This window comes from Hetaerina americana, unplaced genomic scaffold (genome assembly GCF_022747635.1).
Source record: "Hetaerina americana unplaced genomic scaffold, ioHetAmer1.1.p SCAF_20, whole genome shotgun sequence".
Taxonomy (NCBI): Eukaryota; Metazoa; Arthropoda; class Insecta; order Odonata; family Calopterygidae; genus Hetaerina; species Hetaerina americana.
In genome coordinates, this window is record NW_027286764.1 from 7,731,973 (window position 1) to 7,752,754 (window position 20,782).

Consider the following 20,782-nt stretch of genomic DNA (forward strand, 5'->3'; position numbering starts at 1 on the left):
ATCAACACACTTTCCCTGCCTCGCCGGAGATGCCCGGCAGAGAGCGCTTGAGTTCCGCCGCCGTCCGGCTTTTGAGCGACGCAGGTTTTTCAAGAGAAAAGAAAAAGGTGCCAGAATTATTGGAGATCCTATTCTTTTCTATTTAAACCACACGTGCTCTGGGGGGAATCACGCCCCCCTCAAAAGGGTTCATTCCCGGAATATTGATGTTCCTTGAACACTTTTTGATCGTTTGCTTGCACATCCGTGGGTGTTTGTCTGTGCGTGTGGGAAGTATTTATTTGATCTAGTAACAAATAGCTATAAATCTCAGGAACGTGAAATTTTTAGTTGAACACTGGTCTTAGGGGCTGGAAAAATGGATATGGTCTGAAATCCACTGACGGGCCCTGGTACGCTTTACATTATGAGTCATTTAAGGATTATATTAATGTTCTCGGTCGAAAACTGAAAATTGCATTGATAAACGTTTAAGGTATACGTGTAATAATAATAGAAAAATAAAGATAATAGAAAAGAGAAATTGTCAAACCTGATCTAAAAATAGACAACACTATTTTGGTTCAGATTGGAAATGTTTGCTACCTGGGGAGTATTATCAACAACAAAAAACATGTGAGACTGTGATTAAGAGAAGAATAATAGCCTTGGAAAAGCAAGTGTTTCAAAATCAAGAAACATTAACGGGTCAATAAATGTAAAGAAACCAGAAAAACAGACCAATTTCTTAAGAACAGTTTTGAAGGAAAAGTCGTAGGAAAGAAACCAAGAGGACGTCCCAAGGCTGCTTTCTTCAAGAACATGAGATGGACTTGAGATCATATTACAGGTTGAAGGAAGCAGCAGGGGTGGCTATTGCGAATAGGCATTGAGTGTTTGATGAGGTTTATGTTTTTCTCTGGCACCAAATTGACCGCGATTTGGGTCGTTGTCTTCGGTTTGGTTCCTAACATATAGAATTATTGAGTATTTTTGTTTTCGTCATATTTTCTAAAACCAGTTACGTGGTTTATCATTTTATCGCGATCTACTTCTACAAATATGCCCCTAAATGGATGGTTCACTGCGCAACTATTGATGAAGCCACTAAAAGTTGATAATATGCTCCACTCGATTAAAAAAAACCAGTTTGAGAATGATGATTAAGAATATTTTTAATTATGGTACCTTATATAGAAGGATTTATGGAATAATATTCAATTCAAACTTGAGGGCAATTATTTAGTTTCAACTTTTGCACATCAAGCGGGTAATTATTAATATTTAATTCATATAATTCAACTATATGAATAAAAATATCAACAATACATAAAGTAAAATAATCGTAGTATTTCTCTTACGGGTATAGATTACCAAAGATTGCGAATCAATGGAAACATCCATTGGTCATTCATGTTCATGTAAATTACTCATCCATTAATATAATTCTGGGCTAAAAAATATGGATGGGAAACCACGGCAGAAATTTCGTACTGGACAAAGCAGGTGAGATGCAGATTTAAAACCCACGCTGAACTCGTAACAGAAAGAAAAATTGTTGCATGAATCAGGGAGAAACGTTATTTTGGCTCGAAATTTCTGCAATGAGAGTCGAGAAAACCAGTGTTACTCTACTCTTAGTAGTTTAACCCAGGGCACAATGTGTAGTAATTGTCCACCGTAATGAACGTCACCTCTAAGGCTAATCGTATTATTTGACCCAAAACGAAGAGGTGAATACTCCAGATGATTGAAAAAGCACGGCAATTAACCGGCAGTTGACTCAGAATGACTACCGATGTGGGCGCCTGAATCAAAGAGACCGCAAGGGATGTAGTCCTCGAAGTCCCGGCGATTTTTCAACACATCACTTGCGTGCATCAGGGAGAATTTGAATAAGATGGAAGAAGTTGAAATTCCACCCGAATCATTCCGGTTATTAAAATGTGGGCCTTCTTAACACATTTTCCTCTCGCGGCAAGTGCTTGCTGAAATGGCGGCACTCCTCCGAAACATTTAAAAAAATCACGAAGTGGCATGAAAGTCGCCAAAAAACGGATACTTGGCCGGAAATCATTTGATAGGCCATTGCCGCGGCACGCGATTCCGTGTGGGCCCATTATTCGCCATTCTCATGATCGTCGGCAACTCGTGGAAATTTTGCATCGGACGGATAAACGAGGATGGCATGGAGTTATTGGCCGAAGTCAGGCGATCCGACCCGATCAACATTTCTGGGGTGTCCACAGCCCAGTGACCTCCATTGGATAGAGATGATCGCTCGTTAGCGGTGAACTCTGACGCAAGAGCGAAGTAGGGGCATTTGATAGGCATTGAAAATAGCGGATAGTGACGCTTTAATGACGATTGCAGAATCCGCAACGTGATTGGCTGTCGCGCAGTTAACACCCACTTTGCTGCTTATTCGAGTTGCTTAAGGCTCGCACAACGATTTCACTTATTTTTACACGCACGCTTCTTTACACTATGCATGAATTTTACAGCTCTGGATGAAGATTAATTGCGCCCGTTCTGTTGTTTTAATGGCTATCATTATTTTAATAGTTCCGTGATGACAACTGTCTTCTTTTGCTAAAAGTATGAGATGCGATGGAGGTCAGGAATTCAATCACAGGATTGAAAGTTGAGCAAAGACTCCCAAATTAAAAAAATATGTAGTAGTAGTAGTATTTAGGGGAGGCGACCGACAGCTGAGGTCACTTGCGCCATAAGGGATGGACAGTAAAGGATGAAGGGTGGAGAGAAACCCGGCGTCGGCATTAGCCTACTCTTTACGAAAGGCGCCAAGGGGTCCGCAGTTTAACGTCCCATCCGACGGACGGCGTATTCACTCAAACTGCCCTCGGCAAAGCACCTCAAGTAGGGATCGAGATACCTCTGAAAAATATTCATCGTCGGGATTTGAACCCGGGCCCTCTGGGTGGGAAGCCAGTACGTTAGCCCCCGCACCATCTTGATCCCCTTAAAAATATGTCAAATAATAGATGCACCAACACATATGACAGCAATGAATTTTGTTACCATGGCGCCATTGTTACATTTGCATGAGTGCTGGCCGATGGATGAAAATAGATAATTTTATTTATTAAATCTTCATGATAACCTGCCACATTCACAATATATTTTGCAAAATCTCCGCCAAGAAATGAAAAAGTTCTAAAATGCCTTGTATGCCAAAGGTAGTCTTACGGAGTATACGCTATATATTTCATAACATTCAGGAGCAATCTGAATGGAATGTCATAAAGGAAGCTTACCTTGTTTACGCAGAACTGGCGATTTTTATTTGAATTCATGTATTTGCATCGAAATTGACTTGAGTAATATAAAATTTTGCAAAAAATATAGCTATTGGACGGATGATTATCTATATAAATGCCGCTGCCCGCTAGCAATTTAATGAAGAATGTCACACAAGATGACAGTATTCCCTCCGCGTAGCGATAATCGTGGCCCAACAGCCCTCGCTCAGGTGAGAAAACGGAGCCATCCGCCGCATTCAACGGGTCTGCTTGGAAACTCGCGGCCAACGTGCCCCATTCCGCCCGACTACGAATATATTTCGCTGAATAGAAGGCGACTTCGTGACAGAGGAAGTTTGGAGAATTAAGTTGAACGGCGATATCATTGGATTTATTGGTCGAAAACATGCGAATCGCGAAATTTTGAAACTCCACCCGCTGGAAATATTGAGGCGGACTTGCTTCAATGGTCAATTTCAGAATAGCCCTGACGGTCTATCCGCAATCAACAATCACGTGGAATTTGATGCTTTTTGAGTAAAATACGAAAAAGTTAAAAACTCGCTCGGAATATTACGGTCATTGAACTGACCTTGCTCAAGAATAGGAAGCTCGGGCAGTAGCAGTGCGTCTAGATGGACGATGGGTCAATCAAATGGGGCACCAAACAGAGGCAGTTCCATGCCCGCCACAGCTTAGTGCACGTCTCACTATGCCCTGCCTTGGATGGCGCCACATGACTAGGTATTCCGTAAGACGCCAAATTGCTACTCGAAGACGATTGATATACATTTTGGAAACGGCACTTAAGTGTACGTCTTGATTAATATTTTCCCCTACTGCCACTAAGTACATATTGAAGAATAGAGTCTATTTAGGAAATTAATAAAAATGATAAGGTTATTAGTAAAAAAGAACAGGCGACAATTTATTAAAAAAATCAGATTTTTAATTAGCAAAATATTTTACTGGTTCTAATACTAGGTTAAAATGAATTACTCTTTACATATCTTGCATTATTTCCGAGTTTTCAAAGAAACTGACTGTAACTGGGCTAACTAACTACTTATTAAAAACAGTTGGAGTTCCATTGGGTTTATATTCAATTTATTATCCCATGTACTTTAACGAATGAGCAAATTGATACAATCGCTTGAAAACAAGGGTACTTCTTTGACACCTTAATGCACTTCACACTATGCAGTAGAAACGGAGAAGTATTTTGGGAGACGATTTACGCTAACGGATATTGATTTCTTTGCCTAATATTTAAAAAAATGAAATAAACCAAATGGGCCCCTAAAAAATGTTATTTTATTAGCGGAATGTATAAATGCTACCGAGAGAGAATAAGAAAATGCATACACAATTTAAAAATGCGTGACTATTATTCAGTAAACACTGAACACACGTGCGAATTTTGTAATATGATGAATCATCATTGCTTTTTTCTTGATGTGCTCGTTGGAGGAAAGACTGCTCAAATTGATTTCCTTTACAATTTTTTATCTCCAATTACGTTTTGAGATCGTAATATATTTGCATGAATTTTGAATGGATAAGCCTGTCTAAAAGACTGCGGCGGATTCTGTATTTTCAGTGACCATTTTCGTCCACAGCCAATGCAGGTCGATAGGCAAGGATGAATACATAAACATGAAGCAACCAGATGGATCGGTGTCGGAAGGAACCTGCAGGTGGTACTTTGTGGTGAAATAGAAAAGATATATTCATGCTGGAACTGTCAGATGTCAGCTGCAAGTCAGCCAAGAGAAGGAAATCCTACTCTTCCACGATTCATATGGTAACAGGAGGGCAGCTTCTTTCAGAGGCTGCGCGATCACTATTTATTCTTATTTAAGTTGGTGGGCAATGAGATTGCCATAGAAAGTCGACTTGACCCGACCTTGTCAAACAATGAAGACTCTCATCCAGACCAAAGGGAGGTTTTCGAAAGGCTTTCGCTTGTGTGAGAGAGATTAAAAGAAACCAAGTATTTGCGTTGGTACCGTGATCGGGTAATATTAAGTCACGAGACGGATCCGTCACAAACCTGACGGATTCGACGGAGGTGTCGTAAAATGATTCATTTTTATTTTAAGTTGGAAAGGTTGCGGAAATGATGACTAATAAAAAATGACACAAGGGAAAGAAAATATTATGCCACATATTTTCACAGAAGTCTCTTCACATTTGCTGAAAAGGACACATTGCCAACATGACGGAGTAATTCATTTTTAATTTTTATGAACCATTCATCGGAGACGACAGAACTAGGTGAGGAAAAAAACAGGAAAAAATACTAAATGCGAGTGGGAAAGGAGTAAAAAAGGTGGAATGGAGGAATTGAGAATAGAAGGAAGGACAAGTAGAATGCTGATTTTCTGGAAGAAAGAAGATTATAACAGAAAAAAGTATTGGATAAAGGAACGGGAGGCCGGAATAGAGTAAGGATTTTGGAGCGGAAGTCGGGGTGGCACTGGTACTTTTGAAGAGATGAATCACGCAACTCCGCGAATCAAAATTCTATCAATTATTTCGCATTAATCACCCACCTGAAGAAAAATAAATGTTCCTCCCTGTGCAGATGCAACTTACCGCGTAGAGTAGGAAGTGGCGCTCCATCAGGGCGCTGCAGCATCCAAGGAAGGAGACACCCATGACGACGATGGATGCGAGGATGAGGATGTAGATGCCGATGTAGAACTCCTCAACGTCCAGCTTCTGCATCCACTCGGAGAAGTTGGGCTCGGTGCGGAGCCATATGCACAGGCCGAACACGCACGCCCCGATGATCTGCGAGGGAAAAGAGAGCGTCTCTTTATTAATTCAACGACTTTATTGGGGAGAGATGGAGACTTAATGGCCCCTTATTCCGCCTAAGCCCTGTTAATTGCATTGAAAACAATCAAATTTGTGAGATGTTGTTGATGCCAAGCAGTACTACTGTTTCTTCTCGGGAAGACGGAGCTAAATTCCGTCGAAATTATTAAGAAACAACGTGTGATTGTTTTTTATGCTTTCTTATATTGTTTGTTGCTGTCCAAGTTTTATATATATATACACATGCACACACACACACGTATATATATACATATATATATATATATATATATATATATATATATATATATATATATACTACTTCTCTATCTTCCGATGAAGACGGAGTAGAATTCCGTCGAAATTATCAAGAAATAACGTGTGAGTGTTCCTTTTTTGTGTTTCTAAATTGTTTGTTACTGTATAATGTACTATATATATACTATATATCCCTCCCCGGACTACAACCTTGACGTGGTGGAAGGGCTTGTGCGTTCCGATGACCCCTAGAGCTATGCTGGCGGGGGGCGGCCAGTAAGTGATGGTGTCACGTTAAAAACACTATTGAGGAAGGCAACGGGAAACCTCCTCAATTATCATTCGCAAGAAGTAGATGATGGACAAAACAGAAATTTTGAGTCATAGCAACTACGGGGCTCGGCCCAATCGGCCGTGTGTCGTGCCCGGCAGTGGGGGAGGCAAGGCTTCCGCGGTCGTCATCCCACGAAACCCTTGCAAGGGAAAACCGGCAGCAGCAGGACAGATACTGGATTTTGTTAGGAATCACAAAATATTTATTTAGTAGCTGTGTCCATCCAAAAAAAACCTGCCTTAACCGGTAAATTACCTAATATATGTATATATATATATATATATATATATATATATATATATATATATGTGTGTGTGTGTGCGTTGTGTGTGTTTATGCACGTGTATATATATGTATATATATGTATATATATATATATATATATATATATATATATATATATATATATATATATATACACATATATGTACACGTGCATACGCCAAGGTCCACTTTAAGTAATACGCATTATCTAGGAAAAATAGATTTATTTATCGTACTTGCACGAACGCTTAAAATTCTTCAAAATACTCTCCCCCGGAATCAATACCCTTGCGGTGAAGTGTTTGCCACTAATGGGAGGCATCCTGAAACTTCTCGACGGGAATGTCTACCAGGAACGTTGTAACATGCTTTTGGATGTTTTCCACGGTCTCCTAATTCTTTCTTTTAAGCTCTCTCTTCAGTCGGGGAAAGAGAAAAAAGGTCCCCCGGAGCCAAGTCAGGACTGTGAGGGCTGTGGGGTTTCACGGGGGTGGTGCTCCGGACCAGGAAGTTGGTATCGATGAGGGAAGTATGGCGCGGGGCCTTGTCATGGTGGTGCTTGACCATGCCTATGATGTCAGCCCTCACACTCGTGACCCGGCGTTTTAATCTCTTGAGCACCTCCAGGCAAAAGGATGTGTTGAGAGTTTCTCTTTGCGGTACACACTGAAAATGGACGATGCCGCAGACGTCAAAGAAGACAATGAGCATCGTTTTGATGCGAGCCTTGCTCAGTCGCGCTTTGTTGGGGCAGGGGGATGATTTTGTGTTCCACTGGCTGCTCTGCCTTTTCGATTCTGGGTCTTACTAGGACATCCAGGATTCGGCTCCGCTTGCGACAGGGTTAAGAAAGTCCCACTCATTTTGAATGTAATCCAACGATTCTCGACAGCGCGAGACTTGAAGTTCTTCCTGCTCTTCCATCTGCACTTTCGGCACAAGCTTCGCACAGACCTTGAGAATTTCCAGATCTTCGGTTACTCTCCCATGTACCGCAAATGTGGACATGTGTCGGGTGTCAGCAATTTACTGGATTCTCAATCGACTGTCGGAACGCAATACTTCGCGCACACGATTCACGTTTTCGTCGGTTCTGGCCGTTGCTGGGGGTCCAGAACGGGGTTCGTCGGCGACATCCTCCCGGCCCTCCTTGAACGCCTAGTGCCACCTCCCGGACTGTGACCTTGAAATACAGTCGCCCCTGAAGGCCTCTTTAAGCATCTGGAATGTTTCGATTGTATTCTTTCCAAGCTGCTCGCAAAACTTGATGGCGTATCGCCGTTGAAGCGAACGCTCCATCGTGCCGTGTTACATTGTCGAAAAACACACATCACGCCGAGGCACCTCTTATCTTAGATATAACTTAGTGTTCTCCTTTTTAATTAGTATAAGTGCGAGAATGAAATCTTAATTAAGAGTTCATATTTTATTTTATTTCACAACAGCTTATTTTCTCTTCCCCAGGTGCACCTTAAGATAAATCATAAATGCGAACCAATGTCTACATTATGTTGTAGATACAGGTTGTTGTTCCTGGACATATTCACATTGAAATACAACATGTACAGTAACATCCAAACCCATACATAATACAGTATTAGTAGAGCTAGATTTATCTCGGTTCGCCGGCAGATTAGGTCATTTATTACCTCTCACATACTTACAGTAGTGATACATTTATGGAAGAGAGTACGCCACTTAAAACCAAAACTTATAAGTCGCCGTGGCCCGGTTCTCTACCTTCTCAGAGGCCTTCATCAGCTTACCTCTGTAAGTGGCGTCGCTTCTCGTTAACTTTTTCGGATATTAATGGCATTCTCGGATTAATGATCCTATGTACAGTAGAGTTAGGAGTAGTCCAACTTATATCCCTGCGCAAAACCAAAATATTTCATCTCCCATCTGGTACAGGAGACCTTAATTACTTATCATAAATCTCCCGGTTATTCCTACATCTATGGCGATTAAATCCTTGTCTTTTTTGATATTCTTTTTTTTTTTTTAACTGGCGATTTCATCAAATGTTTGCTTATCCTTGATAATGTGAATCGAAATAATTTAACTACGCTGAAAAATGTAAATTGGTGACCCTCTCCTCTTTTAAAAACATCAGTAGTTGACCTTTTATCTCTAAAATTTCGTTCCATGTGACTCGGATATTGATTGCCGCTGGCGATATTTCCTCTATCAGTCTTTTCATCTTTCCACCTTATCTATGGGAGCAGAAGATAAAATTCTCCCACTGGCGCAAATTTAAGGGAATATTAAATAAAAATTATCATTTCGAAAAAAATTATCCAAAAACGAATCTTCTTTTATTTTTATGAATCATATGTTCCTACTTGTACTAGGTGAAAATCACTAATCATTAATTTCACCAACAGTACCCTATTAGGATGATAAACTCTTTAATTGAATATTTCATGTAGCTTTTTTCGTCTGCCTCTTACTAAATTTCAATTTCCTTAGAGATGCCTTGAGAGAGGAAACTTACTCCCAAGCCAAACTAGGATATTGTGTGCTAGCGTGCCTAATCGCATCCATCGCTAGACGTGCAAGTGAACGAACTTAATAGTTTGCGGACGAAAGGGATTAAAAATTGATTTTGAGTTGGGGCTTTGATGTCGCTCGTGTGATAAGTTCATCTCATGCTACCTCGTACTATGGTGCATAATATTATACTCCTCAATAATTAATTGCTGGTTTCCCACGCCTGCAACACTTTATCGGCAATAGACACGGAAATTTACAATATTGTTTGATTGAAAAATATTTGTACGCGTGTTGAACATTGATAGGGAATAAAAATCTACGTTTTTATTCTTTTATAATTTTGTGAAATGTTTCGAAGATCAGCTTATTCTCGTAATGTGTCCCCATTAAAGATATCCAATCATGGGGATTCTTGTAGTGACTGCACCAGATTTATCCACCCTGAATCCATTTATCCATCCTGAATGTTTTGGACAAAACTCTTCGCCTTCAAGGGTTGAAGAGACTGAAAGTAAATAATTTTCAGCATGAATTGATATGTTTCATGGCTGAGGAATGAGTGTTTGATGGTGTCAGTGGGAGTGGACACGCTCGTGGGTATCTTTGATGGATATATCGTATACGTATAAGCACACCATTCAATTTCAGCAATATTTCATTGAGCAGACTGAGTTTCACCGGATATTTTAATGATTATAGCTATTACAATTAACAAGCGAACATTCTTGCTTCGATGAATATACTATTAAGTGAGAAATACACTCGTCCTAAATGCCTTCGATTATGTTCGAAAGCCTACGAGAACGGGCAACCCTAGAAAAGAGTAAAACACCGATCTAAAAAATTTCCCAAAGCGTAATGATATTTTATTCTTTAAAAAAATGTATTCTTTAAGATGGCGCTTTTCATCACCACCGTCATTTTTTACTTCTAACTTTTAATAAAACATTTAGATGATGAAATTATATTCAGCTACAGGTAAGCATTCGCACTTTTCTAAAGTTAAGAACAGTCTCAACACATCAGAAAGTATAAATGAGGGAGCTCAGACAACATCCGCAAAACACGCCCTGGATGTCTAGGCTCGATCCCTGTGAAGCCAAAATGTGAATTAATTCACATGGTAATGTGAAATCACGTAATGAAATAATGCATGACCCTCGGCTAAAACTCGCAAGTGCTCCGTGCTTCCGTTACCTCTCTGCAGTGAGAAAATGGAAGTCTCTTGGTTAAGTTGGAAGGCCTTAGGGAATTGTTTTACGTGAGCTCATGGAATGCCTAAAAGAATTCGATATGTAGATGGGACACAAGTGCTGAACCCTTGACTGTGAGGATACAGCAGCTATATCAGATGATTTTAATGTTATACAACGCCGGTACGGCACTAGGCAATTAAATTTAAGCTTAAATATGTGCATAGTGATAAATTGTTGGAAAAAGAGCAATTCCCTTCTGCTTGATTGCTGCATCGGGGACACCCTAATAAAATGTATAGATTCGACTAAATACCTAGGCGTTACCCTCAATTATGATCTCTCCTGGGTGAAACACATACGGGGAATATGTGGACAAACAAAGAAGAAATTAGGAATTATTACACTAGTCCTGGGTAAATGTGATGTAAAGGTAAAATATAAACGTCATCTTTCGAGAATTAGGCCTTATTTAGAATATGTTGACAGTATATCATGGGATCCTCACGAAGTTGGATTGATTTCTGAATTGGATATCTGGGTAAACAATTAGTATGGTGTGTATTTACCCCTGCCACACACCCTACCGGTGGCTTGCTCGGTACATAATTAAAAAAATAAAAACCTAAACCAATGATTTTGCAATGTTATGTTTTTGTTGTACATCTATGTAGGGAGACACCCGAATAAAATGAACTATCTGAGTGAAGAATTCTGCATTCTCGGGTTTCACCGCGTCGTTGTTTGATGCTGACAACAGTTTCGCCGAAGTTGCATTCGGCGTCTTCAGGTCGAAGATGAGGGACTCGGATTTTGGCCACCCTTTTATAGGTGGCCCCGTCTAGTGGCTGCTCGCTGATTGGTCCGTTTCCGGAGAACTCTCTTCCACGCGTTGTGGAGATGGTAGCCTTCATCTCTGTTAATGTTCTCCGGCTTTTTGGCGATCTCAATTGCCTTTCTAATTAATCGTGGGTAGTATCTACTCTCCTTTGCTATTATGTTTGCTACTTGGAAAAAGATCTCGTGACCGGGTTCACTCCATTTTTGTTCTGAGATGGCCGACAGGTGAAACTGCTTATTTGTTGTTGGACGGACCAATCAGCGAGCAGCCACCGGACGCGACCACCTATATAAGGTTGGCAAAAATCCGAGTCCCTCATCTTCGACCTGAAGACACCGAATGCAACTTCAGCGAAACTGTTGCCAGCATCAAACAACGACGCGGTGTAACCCGAGAATGCAGAATCCTTCAAACCACCGCCGCGAAAACCTACGCAGCCATATATCTGAGAGAAGGTGTTTCTCATATTATATAAAGAACTTATATATTTCATAGAATCTACAAATTGGTCCTGTCATTTCGGGAATCACTGTGGATGTGGTGCCCATGTCATTATTTGAAAATGATACGCATATTTTTCTAGCGTGTAGAGATCATGCCACTACACCCATCTTGCTCGAGTGCTTTGCCTAATACATCCACACCCAACAGTAATTTTAACGGAAAGATCGATTATTTTACCTCTTTGCGTAAAATCCTACGCAGTGATATTTTTGCGCATCGCTTTTGGAAAAATGATGTTGGCTATAATTCATTACCTAGTAGCTCGGAGAAGACTCGTGTTCAAGTGCTTGCACAGAATATTATACCGGGTTCCGGGCTGCAATTTATGCAAGTGTGAATTTTATGTATTCGAGGGTTGCCATGGGGACAGATGTTTGCCAAAATTTTATCCGTCCACAACATTGAAGTGCTAATTAGCGCGATAAAATACCCGATGGCGTCGATGTAGGGAAAAATCTCTGGTTTATAGTATTGCCATCGCGGAACGGAGGTAATTCAAAAATCGCTCTTCGGAATGGCGATCCGTATCTGTTTTTTTGAAAACTTGTCAGCGCCTATAAAAAAGGTGTCGTTCTTGCGAGAGGGGAACGTGGAGAGGGTGGGGTAACATCGGCGGATCATCTGTTGACTCGAGGCGGTGGCGCCGATGCGGCAATCCCGCGGACTAATTCACGCGGATTGCCTGTGATAGCAATTGCATGCGAAGGAGTAATGACGAGTGCCCATCGATGGAATTTACCATGGGAAAGGAGAAAGGGGCTGAATTTGAATCCATGATTGCAGCGAGATTTTATCGATATTTAACATATTTTGTGCGTTTCTATTTATGAAAATGGCTAGTAAAAATAAACGGGACATAATCCTGACTTTCGGGAAAGAGTCGCTGAAGGTAGAAATTAGGATCAATGGAATATAGTAGGTAATTAGTATTGGAATACTTCGCCTACCTCAATGCACATGACGCGAGGTGGTGTAATCTCGATCTATATAGAACGCAGAGGACTCTAGTGGTGATCGGGATGGTGCGGCTAACGTATTGGCTTCTTCCCGCCCAGAGGGCCCGGGTTTGAATCCTAGAGGGGGCAGATTTTTCGTTGGTATCCCGATCCTTACTTGAGGTACTTTGAGGTAAGACCTTAACGTGAATTCACCATCCATCGGATGGGATGTTAAACTGCGAACCCAAGGGGAGCATTTCGTTGAAGAGTTGGCCAATGCCGACGCCGGGTTTCTCTCCACCCGTCATCCTTTCCTGTCAATCCCTAACGGCGCAAATGACCTCAGCTGACGGTCGCTTCCCCTGAGAACTACTTCTTCTCCAGCGATGAAGGCCGTCATAGAAAACAGTCTGGCGCTCTGCCAAAAAAACAAGATAATGTGTGTAACATCACACGGATCAAAGGCATGGACCACTGAGAGAACAAACCAGGGAAGAATAGGGTCCGGGCCATCGGAGGTCACGATTGGCGTTAATGAAAGATAGAGGCATTTATTAAACAGCCATCAGCTCAGAATGGCCGAGATGTTACGTACAAGTTCGGAGTACAATCGAAGAGCCACTATTATCGATATAAGTGTTATCGCGCTGTGCATTATATTTCGAAATTGTTCGATTCTTCTGGTTCCCAAGATCAACTGTTTATAATATTGTGACTAAGTTTAATGCTTCGGAGAAGTTTGGGGAAGGTTTCTCTAACCTGGCGAGGAAATCTCATTCGAGGGAACCCGTGCTTCTCCGGAGTTAAGCGCCGCTCCCAGTGTAGAAGTTTCGTCTACTTTTCTCTCGGCATATAGTATAATGCTCGCAACACTATATACCAATCGCTCAGACTTCTCACTTTTCAAAGTTGGCCAAAATACACTTTTGATTTGTATCTTCTCATATAAAAATTAAGTTAAACTGTCACTATTTACGCCATGATTAATCGCCCGTACTTCTCTTGCCCTCAAATTATTCAGCACGACACCTGAAACTATACAACCATTTGCTGCTAACAATGCATAACGGAATGATCGAGAGAATTATTCTGAAATAAAAGCTCTCACACTATCTTCCAACGTCAAAAATGTCCTCTCATTCAGTTAAAGTTCATTGACTTTTGTTGGCAATTATTCTTAAGAGCTATCAATCCTCATATACGGCTTCAAAAACTGGGAAAAAATAGTGAAAAAACTTTCATTAATAGATTCATATTTTGAGCATTTGATTTTTAAAATATGAGCCATGAAATCTTCGACAGAACCAAGCTTGATTTATGCTTGGTTACTACTTACTAGCCAACGTACATCTGAGGGCAGTGTCGTCCGCCGTCCGTTCCTAGAAAGTATACTACTTGGTAAATAGGTACTCACGTAGGCCGACGGTGTACTGTGAGAGGACTATTAATATTATGGAAACAGCGTTTTATCAAAACAAGAAGATTCATCGTTACCCTTTGAAAATAAATGATCCTATATCAATCGATCCTGCCTCGGCCGAGAGGGAGATCGGCTAAACTCGGCCTCCCCTCGCAGAACGTTAATAGTGCCTCGCAGCAAAGATGTATGGTTTACGTTGCTGGGCTTCATCATATTGTCTTATCTTCAATCTTATTTTGAAAGTAATGAAAGCAGCAGTGCGGGGGAGACAACCATATCGAACCGAGTATTTTGACGAGAAAGTCAAAGAGGAAAAATTCTCTCGTTAGTATTCATGGTCAAATTTTTATAATTAGGTTTTAGTTTTATTAACATTTGCTTTATTGAAATATATTTGTTAGTAATTTTCTCGAAGATGTCATTAGTAATTTGATAGACGGTCTTTCATATACGAATTCCAAGATGATTTGTGTATGGACATAATCCTTAAATCAATATCTAATATTTTCAGCTGCTGCCATAAATGGTGCCTCAGCCAGATATTTCTCTTTTTCTTCACTTCACAGAATAATTATCTTTCGATGTGGAAGTATTTTACTAAGGATGGTAACAAAACAAATGAACATATATTTTAGCTACAATTTACACAACTAACTACTGAATTTTTATGATGGATCGGATAAATGGTCTTTTTGGCAGGAGCACAGATTAGATGATTTGAAATGTGGCCAAATGGAGAACATTTAATGCGCTCTGAAACACTAAGAATCGAGTTTAAAATATGGATGGGAAGAAGACACCCGAAAAATGTTGGAAGACTGGATTGAGGTAATATTGAACTGAACATTGGGATGCTGGTACATTTTCCACGCCACTGCTAACGAGACGCCCAATTTATGTTTAAGGCTGTGAAAGGAGGTAGTATGTTAATCAATCAAAGTAGATACGGCATTGAATAGAAATTTTTTACAACCTGAAGACATGCAGAAGTTGCTAATCACTGAAGAAAGATATACCGAATACGAGGGATGTCCAGAAATTAACTTACGTTTGCTTGTAGCGAGCGAAGTTTTTGGGGGAGCCGAATGATTGTTGTATTGACACACACACACGCACGCACACACACACGCACGCACGCGCGCACACTATGGCAGTACGCCTCGAGCTGCAGTGTTTGGCGGGCCGCGCCACTTGTCTGTTTACAACAGCGAGTCAAAGCGGACAATACATCCGCTGAATGTAAAATCAGTTTAGTGAAAATATTTTTGCTGAAAATAAACTTCAAAACTGCTGATGCTCATCGGAAAATTGGTTCTGTGCACCGATCAAGTGATGAGTGACAGTGTTGTCTGTCAGTGGTGTTGCTAGTTATAGAGTGAACGGACAAAAATGCCTGTGTTGTCCGAGAACTGACCATCCGTCAGTTAATCTCTCACAAGGCTAGACCGACCACTGCGATGTCCTCGTCGTGAACATTGGTGATGTAGCCATTTTTAAACTGACAATGCACCACTGCCCAACTCCGCCTTCACTCATTATTCCGTCTCCGTACACACTTCACGAAGTTTCTTATGAATTTCAATTGGCTAGTGTTTTTTTGCCATTAGAAACCTAATCACTGTTTGCACTTCACAACTCGCGGGATTTTCTTTTGCAGCGTACGTTTTAACAATTACTTTCCCAATGCCAGGAGGGGATCCTCAGATTAGGTTATTCAAAATATTTCGCTCAGCCAGTTTAAAAAACACAGAAATTTGTTTCTGATCCATTAATATTCTAATTTGTTAGTCTTGAATTGAAAATGATCAGGGGATTGATGGCTAGTCAGTGGCACAAATAAAGAAACTGAGCCAAGGACTAGGCATGCAATGAAAGATAATTTTAAGAGGCATCAGGCAGTTGTTTAAGGAGCGACTTGATTGTATACTGAAAGACATTCCTCGAATTTATTGAAGTAATTCCATATCCGTGAATAATTGTAAATGGGATTGTAATGTAATGGCGGAATGAATTATTTAATAATGAGTACAGAAAATTTGTAGAGTCATAATAGGCCTTTAAAATCAATCACTACAATTATGATCAAGGAAATTATCAACATATTGTAAAAGGTAAAATATAAATTGAACTATTCAAAGAAACTTCGGGAGATGCCACGACGGCAACTTTTGGCGGAGTCATCCGCAAATTACCATTACAGTGCAACGATATTCAGAGTATCGAAATCATTCGCATTCCCGGTCGAGGCGAATGATTTCGATACTTCTAGAGTCGTTTGATTTTCATGAATTGAACAACTTAAAAACGGATAATATCGTATTATTTGTGAATATTGCTCTGATTTCGGTTGGTCACTTTCAGTCTTCATTTGATGGTCCATTTAGCATTTTTTCCGTAGTTTCATGATATTCGGAAACGTCCAGGAAATCCCACGGAAGACATAATATTTGAGAAAATAACATAATACGTAATGCAACAATTTCAGAGCGTAAAAATCATTCGCCTTGACTGGGACTCGAACCCAGATCCCTCAATATCCGGTCGAGTGCTTTAGCCACTTAAGCTACCGAGGCGTCCTCTTAAACTCTGAAAAGCTGTAGCTTAAGTGGCTAAAGCACTCGACCGGATATTGAGGGATCTGGGTTCGAGATCCAGTCAAGGCGAATTATTTTTACGCTCTGAAATTGTTGCATTAAAATGCACATTAGCGGATGACTCCGTTAAAAGTTACTGTTGCGGCATCTCCCGCAGTTTCTTTGGACCATAATACGTATTTTTGTGATGGAATGAGAGTTACCCAATGCAAATTAAATTCACTTTTGCATCCATAGAAAAACACTTTAATTCCCAAACTCAACTCTTTTCCCTCCCATAGCAGAATTTTGGCTCTTTCGTAATCCTTCCCGTCATAATAACATTTCTCCGAGACTTCCCCGAGGATATTAATTAAATTGCCAGGGGATTTCATAAATCGAATTGGCCGCGAAAATGTTCGGAAATTTTGTTGAAGAAATTTCGCGAAAGAGAGGTCCTGCGGAAGATGTGGGCGGTGAGGGAGAGGGAAGGGGGGGTGAAGTGGGGGAAATTCGGAGGGATGAGGGTAAAAGCCTCGCCATTTAGAGGAGGACGTGGGTGGTGGGTTGGGAGGTCCGCTGTAGGCGCTGTCTCCCTCGGGAATTAGTCCTTTCCCGTCGCCACGGTTTCCCACTGTCAAGTCCTCGGCAGGTATTTCGTGTAAACCATCGCTGTTCATTATCTCGAGGCCTTCCTCCATTCTTCCTCTCCTTGGACCACTCCGTCTCGCATCCACCCACCTCGCCTGAATTGAAAGCTCCAAAGGATACACGCCCGTTAACGAGGGAAGGATCAAACGAACGATCAGCTATGTGAACGGGGCCCGACCAATGAAAAGGAGGGCGCTATGGATTTTCAAAAGGATTTGGAAAGAGGAAGTAACGCGGAAGATGTTAATTAAACATTGCTTGCGAACAAAATTTTAGCAGGAATGGAAACTAAATGAATCTAAACGGGTAACAATATGATCAAGATTTTAAGAGATCGACAATAATGGGGTTATCTTCCTATGAATGAATGCCCCTAATGGGGTATTCCTATTTCCTGTTTTCATCTTATTTCTGTCTCATTTTTCCTTTGTTCGGTCGTAATACCATATCCACATTAGTTCGTGCTGTATATATACATAATTATATATATATATATGTATATATATATATATATATATATATATATATATATAATTATATATATATACATACGGACATACGTACATACACGCACACATTTATATCTATAAATAAACAAATGTGTATATATGGATATATAAATGCGTGTATATGCTCTGTCTAAATATCGTCATCAATCTTAGGAATGGTTTACTGCAGATTCCATTCTACTCTATTTAATGTCAATTCCCTCCATCCTTGATACATTCTCTGTTTTACGTCCTTCTTAATTTGTCCTTGGTCTTCTTCGTGGAATCTTCCCTTTTATTTTTCCTTCTATTATATTCTTAGTCAATCCATTGTGTTTCAATATATGTCCGATCCATCTATTTATTTTTTGCCGTAGAGTTCTCCATGTGGTCCTATCCACTTATGATCTTCTGCATACTTCCTCGTTCCTTACTCCGTCTGTCCTGTTCCAAAGGATTCTATTCTTCGTTGGCCCATCCGTACACGATTAAATATAGCAGTAAAATTCAATTCAAGTCATGTATATATATATATATATATATATATATATATATATATATATATATATATATATATATATATATATATATGTATATATATACATCCATCCCTCCCAGGACTACAACCTTGACGTTATGCGTTCCGATGACCTCTAGAGCTGTGCTGGCGGGAGTAATAATAATTGCTCCTGGTAGGGTCACCCATGCCAGATAGGTCGAAGGTTAGGAGCCAGACAGACAGGCAGCCCACGCAGCGTCTGTTCCTCAGTGAAGCGGCTGCAATGGCGTCTGGCCCCAGTGGGGCGGCCCAGTGGGTAGAGCATTAGAATGCTTACCGGAGGGTCCCGGGTTCGGTTCCCGGGCAAGGCACTGTGGGCACCTGCAGCTCCACCCAAGCTATGTGATTTTTCGGATACCAGATCTTCCTGGGAAACCATAACCGGCACAGGGAAAGGAACTGCCCCCCCTACCCTGATGTGTGAATTTCACGCGCCGTATAGGGCTTAGTACTGGGTGAACTGTACGATCCCCTACTAAACCGACATTCGGGTTGATTACTGTGTTTATGGATTATAAATATATAATATATATATATATATATATATATATATATATATATATATATATATATATATATATATATATATATATGTATGTATGTATGTGTGTGTTGTGTGTGGTGTGCGTGTTTATATGCGTAGAATTTAGTCTGGAGGTGTGGCGATGTGATATATGCGTTTATACAAATCGGAAATCGGAATACAGAAGTGCAGTTGGGGTTTGTCGCATGATGGAATGTGTCGGTAGCACACCACGTGCCTCATTTATACGGTTATTATGCCTCCGCAGCCATTATTCTCAATCTTGAGTCAATCCACCCTCGACCACTCCTCAGAAGGTCTTTTTCGTAGAAATTTTAAATGGAGAGCCTTGCAGATTTTAAGGTTTCCTGTGTTTGCTGCTACAACTTGGAAGGAGCGTCGGTCCACCCCTTCCGCCGCGGCGCGGCAACTATCCATCCATCTCGTGGGTGGGGAAGGAACCGAAAACCAACGACGTCTTCGGGGAAACTTTCTTTATTAGTTCGGGTGCGCGGTTCGCTTTAAGAGATCGCCCAGCCTCCCCTCCTCCTTCTAACCCCCCCCCCCCAGGCCCTGCGCGGGGGGGGGGGGGTCATGGGGTGACGCAGTGCGTGGGAGGAGAGGGGGTGGAGGATCGTTTATGAAGGGAAATTCTCGGGATCTGCGGGGGGAGGGAATGAGGGGGGGGGGAGGCGAGTGATGGAGGAGGGCTCCGCCCCTTTGTTGAGATGGGGGTTTTTATGATGTGATAGTGAAAACGGAATCGAATTATCTCGACTCGCAGAGGAATAATTCATCAAAGCATTAGTGAGCCACGACTTAAAAGATCAGACCAAAGATTTGGATCCGGGTTCCTATGGCTCAGAGATGAAAATGTTCCAAACCAAGCAAAATAAACAGGAGAGCAAATTTGTCTCAATTATCGTTTCCATAGATTTACTGGCTTTCCAAAGTTTCTTTTCGAATGCACGACTTTATATAGTCAATATGTAATTGCAGGAGATGAATTTTAGGCAAAGAATTTATGAGTGAATTCAAAAGTTAACCATTAAAGGGCCAAAAATTTGGAAAACAGGACCAGTTTCCGATTTACCAGTTGAAAGAATCTATCTGCTATCATCAAAACGTGAGGGTTTTTTAATGAAATTAAAAGCAAAAACTGCTTTTTGTTTCTCCAAGTCGTATAGAAACTTACCATAAGCCCTCAAATTTCTTCAAGATACCGCAAATTTTTTCCTTCGATTAGAATGGTGTGATTTTATAGAGATGCAAACTAAAGTAAAAATGCAAATCCTAACGTTCAGTCCTATGTCTATGCTGTTCACAAGAATTCTATGACACCAGTCTATGCACTGTGGACACTTTGGCGAGGAAATAAACCTATGAATTGAAGGAGAGGGGTAGGTTAAGAGAACCTGTCCATTGTTTCCGCTGAAGGGCTTTGGGTTTGCGACTCGTGGCAAGATCCCGCGGAACGCGTGTTCGATAGTCGAATCATCGGTGGCGTCGGCGCGCCATTGACAGGGCGTTCGACGCCTGGAGCAGCTGTATAGCTGCGACGCCAAGCCATCGCGTCGGATTACCCACCTGAAAGAGCTCGTTACCTTTACTCCCGTGTATTTTAGACGGCTGAGGGGGAAAATAAGAAGCAAGTATCAATGCAAACCGTCCTTATTGG

The 20,782-nt window shown here is 41.0% G+C and overlaps 1 protein-coding gene across 1 annotated transcript in view; it reads right to left on the reverse strand.

Annotated features, from left to right (window-relative positions):
* The window catches only part of Tsp2A (tetraspanin 2A), a 146,770-nt gene that overhangs the window by 112,042 nt on the left and 13,946 nt on the right, over nucleotides 1–20,782 (reverse strand). The window contains exon 2 of the mRNA XM_071586124.1: nucleotides 5,841–6,038. Within this exon, the coding sequence (XP_071442225.1) occupies nucleotides 5,841–6,038 (198 nt within the window). The remainder of the gene's footprint in view (nucleotides 1–5,840; nucleotides 6,039–20,782) is intronic.